This window comes from Amphiura filiformis, chromosome 6 (genome assembly GCF_039555335.1).
Source record: "Amphiura filiformis chromosome 6, Afil_fr2py, whole genome shotgun sequence".
Classification (NCBI taxonomy): Eukaryota; Metazoa; Echinodermata; class Ophiuroidea; order Amphilepidida; family Amphiuridae; genus Amphiura; species Amphiura filiformis.
The window spans coordinates 41,808,555-41,821,930 of record NC_092633.1 but is presented as its reverse complement, the minus strand read 5'-3'; the positions used below and the strand labels follow the sequence as shown (position 1 = coordinate 41,821,930).

Below are 13,376 nucleotides of genomic sequence, written 5' to 3'. Positions count from 1 at the left end.
CTTCTTATCTTGCTAGGACACACTTGTTTGTACATGACATGACCTTTGTACTTCAATGCACGTTTCAATTTCACTCGAACAATGCTATCATCAGTAGGAAGGCGTGGCAATGCTTCAGCTGTACTTTGAACATCTGCTTTTACACACACGACTTGGCCATGAATACCTTTCTGACAACCTTTGTAGAGAGGAACTAGTTTCATGAAAGGAATGACAGGAGCTATCAAGTGTCTTTCAAGAATGTTTAATTCTGACAGTTCTGGAGGCTGTGGGTACAGTTCTAGCTTGTTGGCTTGTGACAATGTTGGTACTTTATGGACCTTTTATGTTGTTATGACATGTTTTGCAAATCCATGCAATAGTTGGCAAATTATCATAATCAGTGTCTTCTGGCATAGATGCTAAGAGACTAGGCTTACTGTACTTCAATTTCTTGAACTGAACAACTTGGTCTCGGAAGAATAATCGATTGCATATAATGCAGTTGTGTATGGGTTTCTCTTTCTGTATTTCTGTCTTGAATTTTGTGATCACTTTATTGATGTCACTTTTAGAAGATTTACGGGAAGAGGTTACCTGTTGGATTTGTCTAGCTCTTCTTTGGGGATCTTGATAGGTTGCTTTCTTTCTGTTCAAAATCTGTCTTTTTCGTCTCATGTAATTCATACTTCTTTTTAATCAGTAGCAAAGCTCTGTGTCTTTTATATTCCAGTTTCTTTCTCATCAATATTGACGGTTTATTTTCAAGATACCTTTTGCTTTGTTTCATCAAAAGTTCCGCCCTATTCTTTGCATAGTGGTCTCTTTTTTTTTTTTTGACAACATTCCTATTCTTTGCATAGTCTTCTGATCTTTTGTTCAAGATAACATTCCTATTCCTTGCATAGTGTTCTGATCTTTGCTTCAAGACAATATTTCTATTCCTTACATAGTGTTCCGATTTTTGGTTTAAGACAACATTCCTATTCCTTACATAGTGTTCTGATCTTTGCTTCAAAACATCATTCCTATTCCTTACATAGTGTTTCGATTTCTGACTCAATACAATGTTCCTATTCCATACATAGTGTTCTGATCTTTGGCTCAAGACATCATTCCTATTCCTTACATAGTGTTCTGATTTTTGACTCAATACAATGTTCCTATTCCTTACATAGTGATCTCTTCTTTTGTTCAATATGTTGGGTTTAGCTACAGCATATGTAGTTTTCCTCTTAGTACATATTCTTTCTTTGTTTTAGCATAGTATTTTCTACTTCTAGCTTGAGCTTTTTCTTTGCAAGTTTTATCGGACCAAAAAGAACACCATGGCTGATCATTATCATTACAGCTATTTGAATTATATAAAGCAGATGTAGATTGAGTCTGTGGAATGATTGCTGAATTCTGATTGCTACAAGTCACGTATCACAGTTTGATTAGATTCATGTTGAGATTCTGTATTTTGACTTACAATAACTGCACTATCAGGCACAAGTTGAAACGGTTCTGCACTGGTCATACGAGTTGCTTGGTGTAATGTCTCAGTATCTGGTTCTTGGTCTGCACGTTTCTTCTCATTTGTATGTTCTTTGTTTGTTTCAAGGCATGGATGTTGGCATGGATTTTGGCATACACATGCCTTGTCCGGGGATTAGGACCCGTTCAAGACATGTAAGAAGACCCTGTTGCATAAGCAGCAGGTGGAATGAAAAGGTGGCAAAAGTAGAAATGCCAGAATAGAATACAGTAGAATAGATTAGCATAGAGGACAGGAGAGGCAAGGTGAGCAAGAGGGGAAGAAAAAAGAGAAGGGAAGAGCAGAGAAGAGGAGGAGGAGGAAAGAGAAGAGAAGAGGAAGAGGAGGAAAGAGAAGAGAAGAGAAGAGAAGAGAAGAGAAGAGAAGAGAAGAGAAGAGAAGAGAAGAGAAGAGAAGAGGAGAGGAGAGGAGAAGAGAGAGGGGAGGGGAGGATGGAAGAGGATAGGATAGAATGGAAAAGGATAGGATAGAATGGAAGAGGATAGGATAGAATGGAAGAGGATAGGATAGAATGGAAGAGGATAGGATAGAATGGAAGAGGATAGGATAGAATGGAAGAGGATAGGATAGAATGGAAGAGCAAGGAGAAGAGAGGAAAGGAGAAGAGAGGAGAGGAGAGGAGAGGAGAGGGAGAGAGAAGAGAATGGTCACAGACACACATTCAGCATCGTAGGTTGGGTTGGTTACAGGTAGATTGGGTTGGTTACACGCAGGGTTGGTTACACACATTCAGCATCGTAGGTTGGGTTGGTTACGGTTGGTTACACGCAGGGTTGATTACACACATTCAGAATCGTAGGTTGGGTTGGTTACGGTTGGTTACACGCAGGGTTGGTTACACACATTCAGCATCGTGGGTTGGGTTGGTTACGGTTGGTTTACACGAGGGGTTGATTACACACATTCAGAATCGTAGGTTGGGTTGGTTACGGTTGGTTACACGCAGGGTTGGTTACACACATTCAGCATCGTAGGTTGGGTTGGTTACGGTTGGTTACACGCAGGGTTGGTTACATACATTCAGCATCGTAGGTTGGGTTGGTTACGGTTGGTTACACGCAGGGTTGGTTACACACATTCAGCATCGGAGGTTGGGTTGATTACACACATGGTTGGTTACACACATTCAGCATCGTAGGTTGGGTTGATTACAGGTAGATTGGGTTGGTTACACGCAGGGTTGGTTACACGCAGATACACAATCAGCATCGTATGTTGGGTTGGTTACAGGTAGATTGGGTTGGTTACACGCAGGGTTGGTTACATGCAGACACACATTCAGCATGAGTAGAAGTTGCATGTTCAACATCCAGTAGGTTACAAAGGCAAGTTTGGTTATATGCAGATATCCAGTTGAAGGTTGGCATATGAAAAAAAATAGCAAAGAGAAATTGCACATAATTAGTATCAATTGGAATTTGCTGAGCACTAAGAACTCACGTATCTCGGTACAGTGATGGATTTAAGGAAAAGGGCACTGCCAGCAAAATAGCCAGAATAGCCAAAATAGCAGAAAAAATTGGCATTTCATTGTGTAGCAGATGTATAAAATTGAGTAGCATTTTGTTACACCAAGCCACTGATTCCATTGTAAACACATTAGAGCTCATTTTTATTAAAATAAACCTTCCAAACTTGAGTTGTGTTTGATGTGGACAAAAACTGTGTTGTGCATTTGACCCCACGGGTGATGGGGATGTACGATCACATTGAATTCCATTTTTCAACTGCCTCTCCCCCAATGACCCCCTTTTTTATTTTAACTCCCTCTCACCCAATGACCCTTTTTGTTTTTTCTTCACCAAAAGACCCTTTTTCTAAAATTTGGGAGAAACTTCTAATAATATCTCACTGAATGACCCCATGTTTTTATTATTATTCGCGAAATTTTTCAAGAATTTTCAAATTTTTCAACAATTTTCAACAATTTTCAAATTTTTCGGAATGTTTTTCGAATTTTGATGAATTTTTTTAACAACATTTATATCTTGACCCAATTTTTTTTGCAATCTCACTGAATGACCCCTTTTTTTGGTCAGATTCTCCCAGTCTCACAGAAAGATACCCTTTTTGTGAGCCTTCTCACTGAAAGACCCCCCTTTTTCAGTATTGAGGCGCTCACCGAGAGATCCCTAATTTTGAACTGCTGTCCGCACATCCCGTCACCTTGCAAGTCGCCTGCCCCCCCCATCTCCCGGCATTTGACGTGGACAAAAAAAATTGTTTAACTGTATAGGCTGCCATGAAAACCTAAATGATAAATGCAGTTGTTGGTTTTCAAGTCAGGGTGTCCAGGATGTATAGTAACATTATGCCTGAAATTGATAATTTTTCATTTCATTTCATTTCATTTCATTTGCAAGTGACAGCATTTGGTCACATTTTTTAAGTTGGTACCCCCAAAAGGTGGATTTGTCACATTTTCAGTGACATGTGTTGAATGTTTCCCTCATAAAATATGTTATAAGTATAGCAGGGATGCACATTTTTGGGCTTAAATGAGAGACTATTTATTTGTCTAAAAGTACCACAAACAAAAAAATAAATCATGCATACAATTAATTACACCAGTTAATTACCGGTAACTCTAATTAGTCAGGGGTCGGTGTGGAGGGTGTGAGGGCAAGTACATTTCCTTTTGGTGACTGTGTGTGTTTCAAGTTTTTCTTTGCAAAATATGTTAAAGACATTTCAGGAATTCAAACAAAACCTTACGTGAAAGAATATTAATTTCTTCAGTAGAATCACAACCATTTCCATTAATCAGGGACAGAATTACAGGAGTCACTTTTAAGTAATTACTCCTAATTAGTCAGAGAATGGCAGAAGCTATGCAGTTAATGCATTTCTTCTGCATTATATTGCGTAGGTTTAAAATTATTAAGAATTCCAATAGGCCTATTTGCTCCAGGACTAGCTAAATAGCAGAAAAGTGCTGAATCCATCACATATTTCAATACAGTACCATTAGGTCAAGAGTCTTGAATGTTGAGTTTGTTACCACTAAATATAAAAACTACAGTATGGTGATAAAAAAATGATGGCAAATAATGGAATGCAAATAATTGTTTTGGGGTGAAACTTTGGATTGAAATGTGCACTCTTTAAGGTTGGTCTGAACCCTGGCATGTTTTAAAACTACTGCCACTTTTGATACAAAACAGCGATTTAAAACGTGTTCCTATTTCATGCATGTTTTCAATTTTCGTGAAAGCTAACATATTCATTATAGAAAATAAAGGTAAGATTTTGGTCTTATCGTGTACAGCTCCTTTTCCTCTGGGAGCCGTTTTTTCATTTTTAAAATTTCCGTTAAAAAAAATACACAGTATAGCCTAAATTAGGCTGAAACTGTCAAATTTCAACTATTTTTATAGAATATTTGTTAAAGATGGTCAAAATTAAAAAAAATTAAAAAAACGGATCCTAGATTTTCATACCTAGTTTTTGAAATTAATAAGGAAAATATTTTTACTGAAAAAATAATTAGTTACGGTAAATTTGTAGGTCAAAATCACTGTTTTGATGATTTTCTCCAAAATTGAGCATTTTTAAATTAATCTGACGTCACCACTGGATTTGTAAGGTAATTTAATTTCGAAATATGTATACTTTTATACACTTTAGATCAACAATTTAGAAGTTAAAAGGCTAAAATATTTTCCATAATTCCATGGTTCAGACCAACCTTAATGTGGATAGTGGTAACATTTCATCTTGATTTTCATTATTATTAAGTTTTCATGTTGTCCCGCAAAGGGGACTACAAAACTGAGATGAGCCCTCGGTGACTTACCTGCTGCTTCTCAGCCTTCTCAGCCTCATACCTCCTCTTTCTCGCTTGTTTCTTCTTCCAGTCTTTCGATGGCATTCTGTAACAAGAAATTATTAGAATTATTACAACTTTGCATTCCACAATATGGATGGAACTGAAAATAATTTTTCCATCAAGTTTCATAAGTAACATCACAAATTACAAATGTTGCTCTTTTTGCAGATGATTCCAAGTGTTACAAAAACTTTGGTAATACTTCTTGATTGTAAGCTACTGCAAACAGACTTGGACGCCTTGTATAATTGGAATTTGATGTGGGACCTCGACTCCACCCCTTAAAATGTCAGGTTATTACCATGTCCAGGTGCATAATTGCTTAAAAAAATTAATGGTATTACCCTTGAGAAATTGAAGCCATTAAAGATCTTGGTGTTAATGTTTCAGATAGGCTTGACTGGAGGAATCATGTACAGCAAGTGGTTAAAGAGAGCATCAGACAGATGGGGATGATATGCACCAGTTTAAGTGACTAAGACTCTTTATACTGCCCTTGTCAGGAGTGACATTGAGTATGGTAGCTGTCTTTAGAGCGGGACTTCAAAACAAAATATCCAGCTTATTGAAGGTGTCCAAAGACGGGCTACCAAATTAATTACGCACTATCCTGACATGGAGAGTGGTTAACCAGTCTTGATCTTCTTCCACTATCATCCAGAAGGGAACTTGGTGATCTTGGCGTTTTTCATAGATGGAAGTTGGGGCAATATGATCTTGATGTAAATAAAATGATGTTGTTTTTAATAGTGATAACTACCAGAATCGTCCCACCACCAGGCTCTCTGCAGATCCTCTTACGTTATCTTTTCAGATGTGTAAGACTGAAACCTGCAAACAATCTTACTTCAACCGAATTGTTCCCTTGTTTGTTTGTTTGTTTAGCCAGGTTGGTCTGTGAGGGACACAGGCTAATCCATGGGAAATCCATGTATCCTAATCCTAATTCATGTATTCAATTATACAATTTTACTCTTAGCCCTTACTTCGTGAGAAACAAAACTGGAATTCCAATCTCAAGCCGCAATGCAAAGGCTTGTAGAAATAATTGCCTCTGGAAACCAGATCATCCAATTTCATTTCTGCTTCCAAATATCAAGGCTCTGGAAACCAGGTCTGGAAAATGCCCAAATTGAAGGCCCGTTTTAGGTTCAGCTCCTGGAATTCCACTCATTTTTTTCCAAATTACTTAGGTCTTTCTTAGGTGGAATGGTTCTAGAGGTGAATTTACACCTATTCACTGGTCTTTTAACATGTTTTTTAAAAAACTTCTATTTTTATATTTTTAAATTTTTTTATGTGCAATAATTTTTTATGATGAAGTCTAATAAATAAATAAATAAAGTAACAAGTTGGCATATCGTGGAATGATTTTAGGGTCATTCTTTGGTAATGTGTGTTCCATATATAATAAGCTCTTCTGATTTCATGGAGGATTTACGTTACTGGTCTTTAAGACCCCTATCTGTAACTCATGTGCAATATGGGCAATTCCGATTGGGCAATAGCTGTCAAGACTTTAAAAAAAAGTAAACAATATATCTGCTGCAGTAATTAGCTCTAAAAATAAACACTAACAACATTTGAGCAATTTGATTTGTTTACATCCAGGATACACTTCAAGTTTTACTACATGTATCAGAACTATTCACAACATTTATCAGTTTAAGTTAAATCTGGTACCGCATTTGCAATTTAAATAAACTGTGCTCAAAAAGAAACTTTTTCATATGGTTATATGAAATCTGTCCATCACAATGAACCAAAATTACACACAACTGAAAATAGGTAAATAGCAATTGGAATAGAACTGCCTCCTGTATCACATATCACAAATTTCGGCAACATAGATTTTAAGGCACACAAAAAAGTCAAAATTATTGAAGGTATTTGTGAGAGAGTGTTGGGCACATGCAGTAAGCGTAACCAGCGGGGGGTATATGACAAAATATAAAAGTAAAAAGTGCCCCTCTGACCAAAGGGCGAAGGAAAAGAAAAAGGGCAAGGAGCCCCTTTTCCATCAAAATTCACCCCGATCATGGGCCAAAATAGTGTGAAATATAAATTTTTTGAGCGTTGCGCGCACATTGTCACAACAAACCTATTTTCATCTCAATCATGGGCAAAAATAGTGTCAAATTCTAAATTTTTCCACGCTATGTGCACACATTGTCCCAATAAACCCTTCTTTGGAAGCTCAAAGACATGTACAGTCTCTCTAAAAACAAAAATTGCATGTTTCAACTGCAATTTTTTTTCAGCTGTGCCCCTGAAATTTTTCCCCCCCTGACCAAGAAAGCTGGTTATGGCCCAGGGCACACAGGGCGTGTGTATCCTTGTTTGCCTTTGTCGGGGTGTATTTATGTTTGTTGAATTGGGTACGAGTGTTATTTAATGAGGTAATCCTGAGACAGGAAAGTACACATTGCCATTACAACTGCTTTTATACACACACATCAAATGGGCTGTGACATGGCGAGTTCTGGCCTAACTGAAATTGGCCATCTGGCTTGTGATTGGTCGCCCAGATCTCGCTATTGTTTAAATGCTCCGGGCATGTGCCATTGCCATTAACTACATGTATCGTACACAACAATCTATGGAATTTGCGGCACATTTATGGTGGCGCGCAAGTTAAACTCATTAAGTTTAGCGCTTCATTTACTACCATGCTTAGTACTTGCAGTTAAATTGGATTGATAAATAAGTTTGATTGACAGAGTGTTTTAGAGACCAAAGTCCTGTGGTAAAGTGCTGCTTAAAATCCAATGTACACAGTTGGGATTTTTTACTCAGGCTTTCGCATTTGGAGTTGTGTCTTAGATATCGTCAACAATATAAACTGTCCTACAAATGTACCATACTTAAAGAAAATTTCACACAGTTATCAAGTCCAAAACATTTAAAATTTCAGGACCTGCACAGACAACCCATGAAAAGTTTTAGGGGCTGTGCAATAATTATGTGTAGGGTAAAATGAGACACATGGTAAAATGGGACAGTGATTTTCGGAAATATTTTTATACCTTAAAATAGTCACCTTTTGCTCATTTTTACAACAAAAGAACTTTGATATAATGTCTATTTATATTTCCATGACCAATTAAGGTGGTACTACACCACTGGCCAATTTTGTGCTTATTTTAGCATTTTTCTCAAAAATCAAAGCGCATCACAACTACGGCACTGAAAATTTTATTTCAGCACAGACGACAGTTGTGGAGTTACAGTCAAAAATGAGGGAAAACCAATATTTGATCAATAAATCAATAACTACTAGTCTTGAGTCACTGAAATTTCAGTGTAGTGACTGAATTCCTTGACCCAATAATATACGTAACTTTTGTTACCAGTGTTTTATTAGTTTTTGAGAAAAATGCAAAAAAAGTCACAAATTTAACAAGGGGTGTAGTACCACCTTAAAAGTACCATTCTTCATTAAACAGGAACTTCTGAGGGCCGTAAGCCTTAAACATCAAAATAAATATTCCATTTTTTTTTCATGTGTAAGCAGAGGTCATGATTTGAGGCTAAATATCTGAATCAATGGCCAGGATTAGTGTACTTCGAAAATTAAAAAAATAACTTCTAAAACACCTTTTTCAATTAAATGTGACTAAAATTGTTAATGTTTTCTTCGAAAATTATAAGAAAAGTTTTCTTTTAGAAATGTGCCAAATTGGGGTAAAATAGGATGCCATTGATTTACTGTGATGTGCTAACTTGCACTGTCCCCTCTCGCCCCAACAAAAAAATCCCATAGTAAATCAATGGTGTCTCATTTTACCCACTCTGTCCCATCTTACCCTGCTTCTTTACAGTGCACAATTTTGCATGGGGTAAAATGGGATGCCTTAAGGCCTATATAATGAAATTGTTCCCGTCACCCGCCCGCATCACCTTTTCAATATGACCAAAACTTTCATTATTTTCATAAAAAAGTCAATTATCTGAAAATAATCAAAATTGAATATCTCAAAATGTCTGACATCCCCTGCTGATCAGCAGTTTTTCTTATTTGTAGGGGTATAGAGGATGTGGTAAATAATGGAAATTTAAAGATTACTTCATCATATTTCTAGTGATTACAAAAACTGCAAATTTCGTTGCATCTTAAAATAAAAACAAATTCAAATCTTTTCTCAATCTGTTGCAAAATGTCTGTAATGATGATCTAAGCATTAATACCTGTTTTAAGATGGTCTTCCATCAACAATATAAATAAAAGCCATGTAAATGAACGTTTTGACAATAATGAAAATGTCTGAATAAGTGTTCATAAATACTTTGGTGGGGGGTTGGAAAACATTGGGGGATCAAAAAAATTTTGGGTCCTAAAAGGGGGAATAAAAAAAATTCAGTTCTTAATAGGGGGGATCTAAAAAAATTTAGGGTAAAATTCCGGGGTAAAATGTACGAGAAGGCATCTACATTCCACAATTTGTGTGCGCATGACTGTAAAGTGTTCAATTTTGTAATCTCAAGCTACAAATCAACAAAATGTGTGCACTTTACAATTTGGGTGTAACACTATAACTCCAATGAGTATAACTCCAAACGGTAATTTTAGCTAATGAGTTAATGACTATAGGGGTACATCCCGGGGATGGGGATAAATCCCCCCAATATTTTGATAGGGGGATGGTCCATACAATCATCCCCCAATGTTGACGCCTGTATATGGGTTTCTAACCAAAATTAACCCCATATTTGGTCATTTTAAAATAAAAAGTGCCAATTTTTTGCGCTTCGCCCAAATTACTTCCAGTTTTGCACATTTGTACCATAAACTTATTTTGTCGGCAAAAGGTGCTGGATTCAGTGGACTGAACTTTTCTCCAACTCCAATGTCAAAAATAAATATATGCCAGTGTTAATAATGATGTAGGCCTATATTTTTGGTTTCTTTTTTAGGACATACATAGGGGGGGATCAAAAAAAATTTAGACCATAAAAAGGGAAGATCAAAAAAAAAATCCACCCTTTTTTAGGGGGGATCAAAAAAAAATTTGACATCCGAGGTTCCAACTTTTCCAACCCCCACCAAAGTATTTAATGAACACTCCCTAAATAAAATCATGACCTCATATTCACTGATAAAAATTGTGACACGGAAACTAATCATTTCATTTCATTTATTTTAGCCTAATAAAAATAATCAATCTGGAGGCCGACAGGTACCATTTTTTGGTGAAATGTAAGTCTATCCAGAGTCGACTCTTGGTGAGATCTATACATGTACATTTTGGTTCTTGGTCACTTGTCAGGTATTAGTATTATAGCCAAGTAAAATTTTGGCCCTTATGTGGACCAATTTGCCCCACTTCCCCCAGGGTGGTGAATGGGCTGCCAAAATGGGCTGCCAAAATTGCTTCACCCCCTCTTTGGCCGTACGAAAAAAATCTTTGCCCCCCCCCCAACTTACACTTTAATATGCAAGATTTTGGGGAACCCGCCAAATTTATAACCTTAAATTGTCTTATCATACATGTAGGCCTAATCCGCCTATAATGCAAGCATAAGTTTGCATCTAGGCCTACATGCGTTTCTAACGTTTTCCAACACCTTTTTTATACAGAAATGGTGACCAAAATATCACTGCCAAAAATCGCTTGCCCTCCCCCCCTTTCGAACTGCCAAAAATGGCAAAAATCGCTTGACCACCCCCCCCTTTTTTTTTTTTGGTCTGCCAAAAATATTTGCACCCCCTATAATTCACAAGACCGGGGTACACATAATTATTGCACCACCCCTTTTATGGTGAGTGCGCATAAAAATTCGACAGCCCCGACGGACAGATTGGATACATGTACATGTCCCGGTACATGTACATTTATATACATAACATACATATAATTTATACACATCCTCGCGAAGTTGTAATTTTATGGAGGCCTCCAATAAGCCCTTTCGCAAATTCGGAAAGTTGCACATGCGCATGCTCAGACATCGTCACACATTCTTCAACAAGAGATAAACACGAGGAGGCTGCAGTGCATTTGCAATGGTGGCGAACTTTGCACTTCCTTCAAAAACATATTTTTGTAAAACATATTTTATTCTTTCCTAAATATGTTAATATTTCCTGTGAAATACAAATATTGTGAAGGAATGAAGACCAAACTGTCAGCGAAATTCCAGGACAAAACATTTTTATGCAAACGGCAAAGTTCACCCCATTGAAAATGTACAATAGCCTCATCGTGTTTATCTCCAATTTTATCGGCAAATATTACCCATGATGCACCATGATCTGAATTTGCGAAAGGGCTTATGGCAATGCATTGAAACATTTCATCAAAATTATAATGGAAATAGTCAAAACTCTCAAACGTTGAACTTCCTGTATATTCTATAATACATATTCTTATGGATGCCAATGCAAAATAATGTCTTTGCTGTGTATTTGGAACAATATTACATGATTTTTTTGGTCCGGTCGGTGGCCAGACTTGCTTACCTGCATGTACGAGATGCTTCGTTGATTACCGGTACCCGATTCACTCACGTGGGAATATCCCATCCCATATGAGGTAAAGTCTATGGCAAGCCATGGGGTCCAAAAGCGTGGAACTGCTACGCGTAGCTTCTTTCTCGTTACGAGCAGCTGTTTGACCAATCAAAATAGTCAAATTTAATCACGTGGTTGGGTCGTTAGCTGCGCGTAGTATTATAGTGCTAGCTATCCTCTTTCACAATTATTATCTTGTAATTAATTTACGGAATTAGCATAGATAACGAGCGGGCAAGGAGGCCAAATCACAGCACTTGTCAAGAAAACATGTTGCTAATGCCTGGCTAAAATGACACAAAGCATATTTATTTAGTGTTTCCAAGTTTACACCGTGTTTAAAGGAGTATTTCGTGATCCTAGCATCCACGTTTTATGACATTTTTCAGTACATATCCACGAAAAAAGCATATTCCCAAAATTTCAGTTGATTCCGATATTGTGTTTGCGAGTTATGCATGATTATGTGTATTACACTGCTCCATAGACAATACGTTGTAATTTCGTTCTGGTGCACCAGAACGAAATTCAATTTCACGATATCTTTGCTAAACGAATGATCTGCAAGAAATATTTTGTACATAAACATTATGTAGCCAGAGGTTTCCAGTGATATAAAAATCTCAACTTTTTTTGAGAAAAGTGGGGGATGAGGCTGTGGATCACGAAATGCCCATTTAATAGCAAGTAACTTTATACTCGGGCTGTATTAGCGGTGCAGGGGATATGAAGGTCAAACAACAACTACTACTGATGTAAAGCGCTGTGTAAAGATATTGCAGGGAAAGCGATACCGGTATCACATGCCACTGTGTAAATATGGAGAGAGTAAAATGGGTCATCATTTTTTTCGGAACAGGGGGGGTTCTAAATTTACAAAAGTCGGCGTCAATAAAATTGCGGCCCTCACTATTTCGGCATCAAAATGTTATGACCCCCGACTCCCACCACCGATACACCTTACCCCCTAGACAGGCTAAAATTGTATTGAAGTCAGTCTTTTTGAATACAATAAACACACTATCTGTAGTCATCTTGTGACTCCCTACATTTTGTCATTATAAATTTATGACCCCCTCCCCTTATTTTTCTTTCCAAAAAGTATGACCCCTATATTTGGGATCCCTTCCGAAGAAAATGATAGCCCCTAAATATAGAACAATCATCATTCTGTTCAGATATTACTTTAATAGCACCTATACCATTTTTGCTGATATACTACAGATATTTTCATTTACAAAAATTAACAACGTACTATTTGTGAGAGAGGATGTTTACATCAGCTCCACGTGTTTAAAACCGCGAATTGGTTAATAAGCTGCACGTAACGAGAAAGAAGCTACGCGTAGCAGTTCCACGCTTTTGGACCCCTTGGCTTGCCATAAAGGTCGCTTCAGGGTGGTGCCTAGTCTCCTACACAGCCAGTTTGCGTCGGTCTGACACTCGTCGATCCTCCTAACAAACATGTTCGTGATAGCCACTTACAGTCTGGCCGCAAGACTAGGTACTGGTGCCAT

At 37.4% G+C, this 13,376-nt stretch overlaps 1 protein-coding gene across 1 annotated transcript in view; it reads right to left on the bottom strand.

The window, feature by feature from the left end:
- LOC140154539 (uncharacterized) overlaps positions 1-13,376 on the bottom strand; it is a 24,749-nt gene extending 11,373 nt beyond the window's left edge. Inside the window, exons 1-2 of the mRNA XM_072177107.1 lie at positions 13,345-13,376; positions 5,316-5,391 (exon numbers count right to left, since the gene is read on the bottom strand). Of these exons, the coding sequence (XP_072033208.1) occupies positions 5,316-5,391; positions 13,345-13,376 (108 nt within the window). The remainder of the gene's footprint in view (positions 1-5,315; positions 5,392-13,344) is intronic.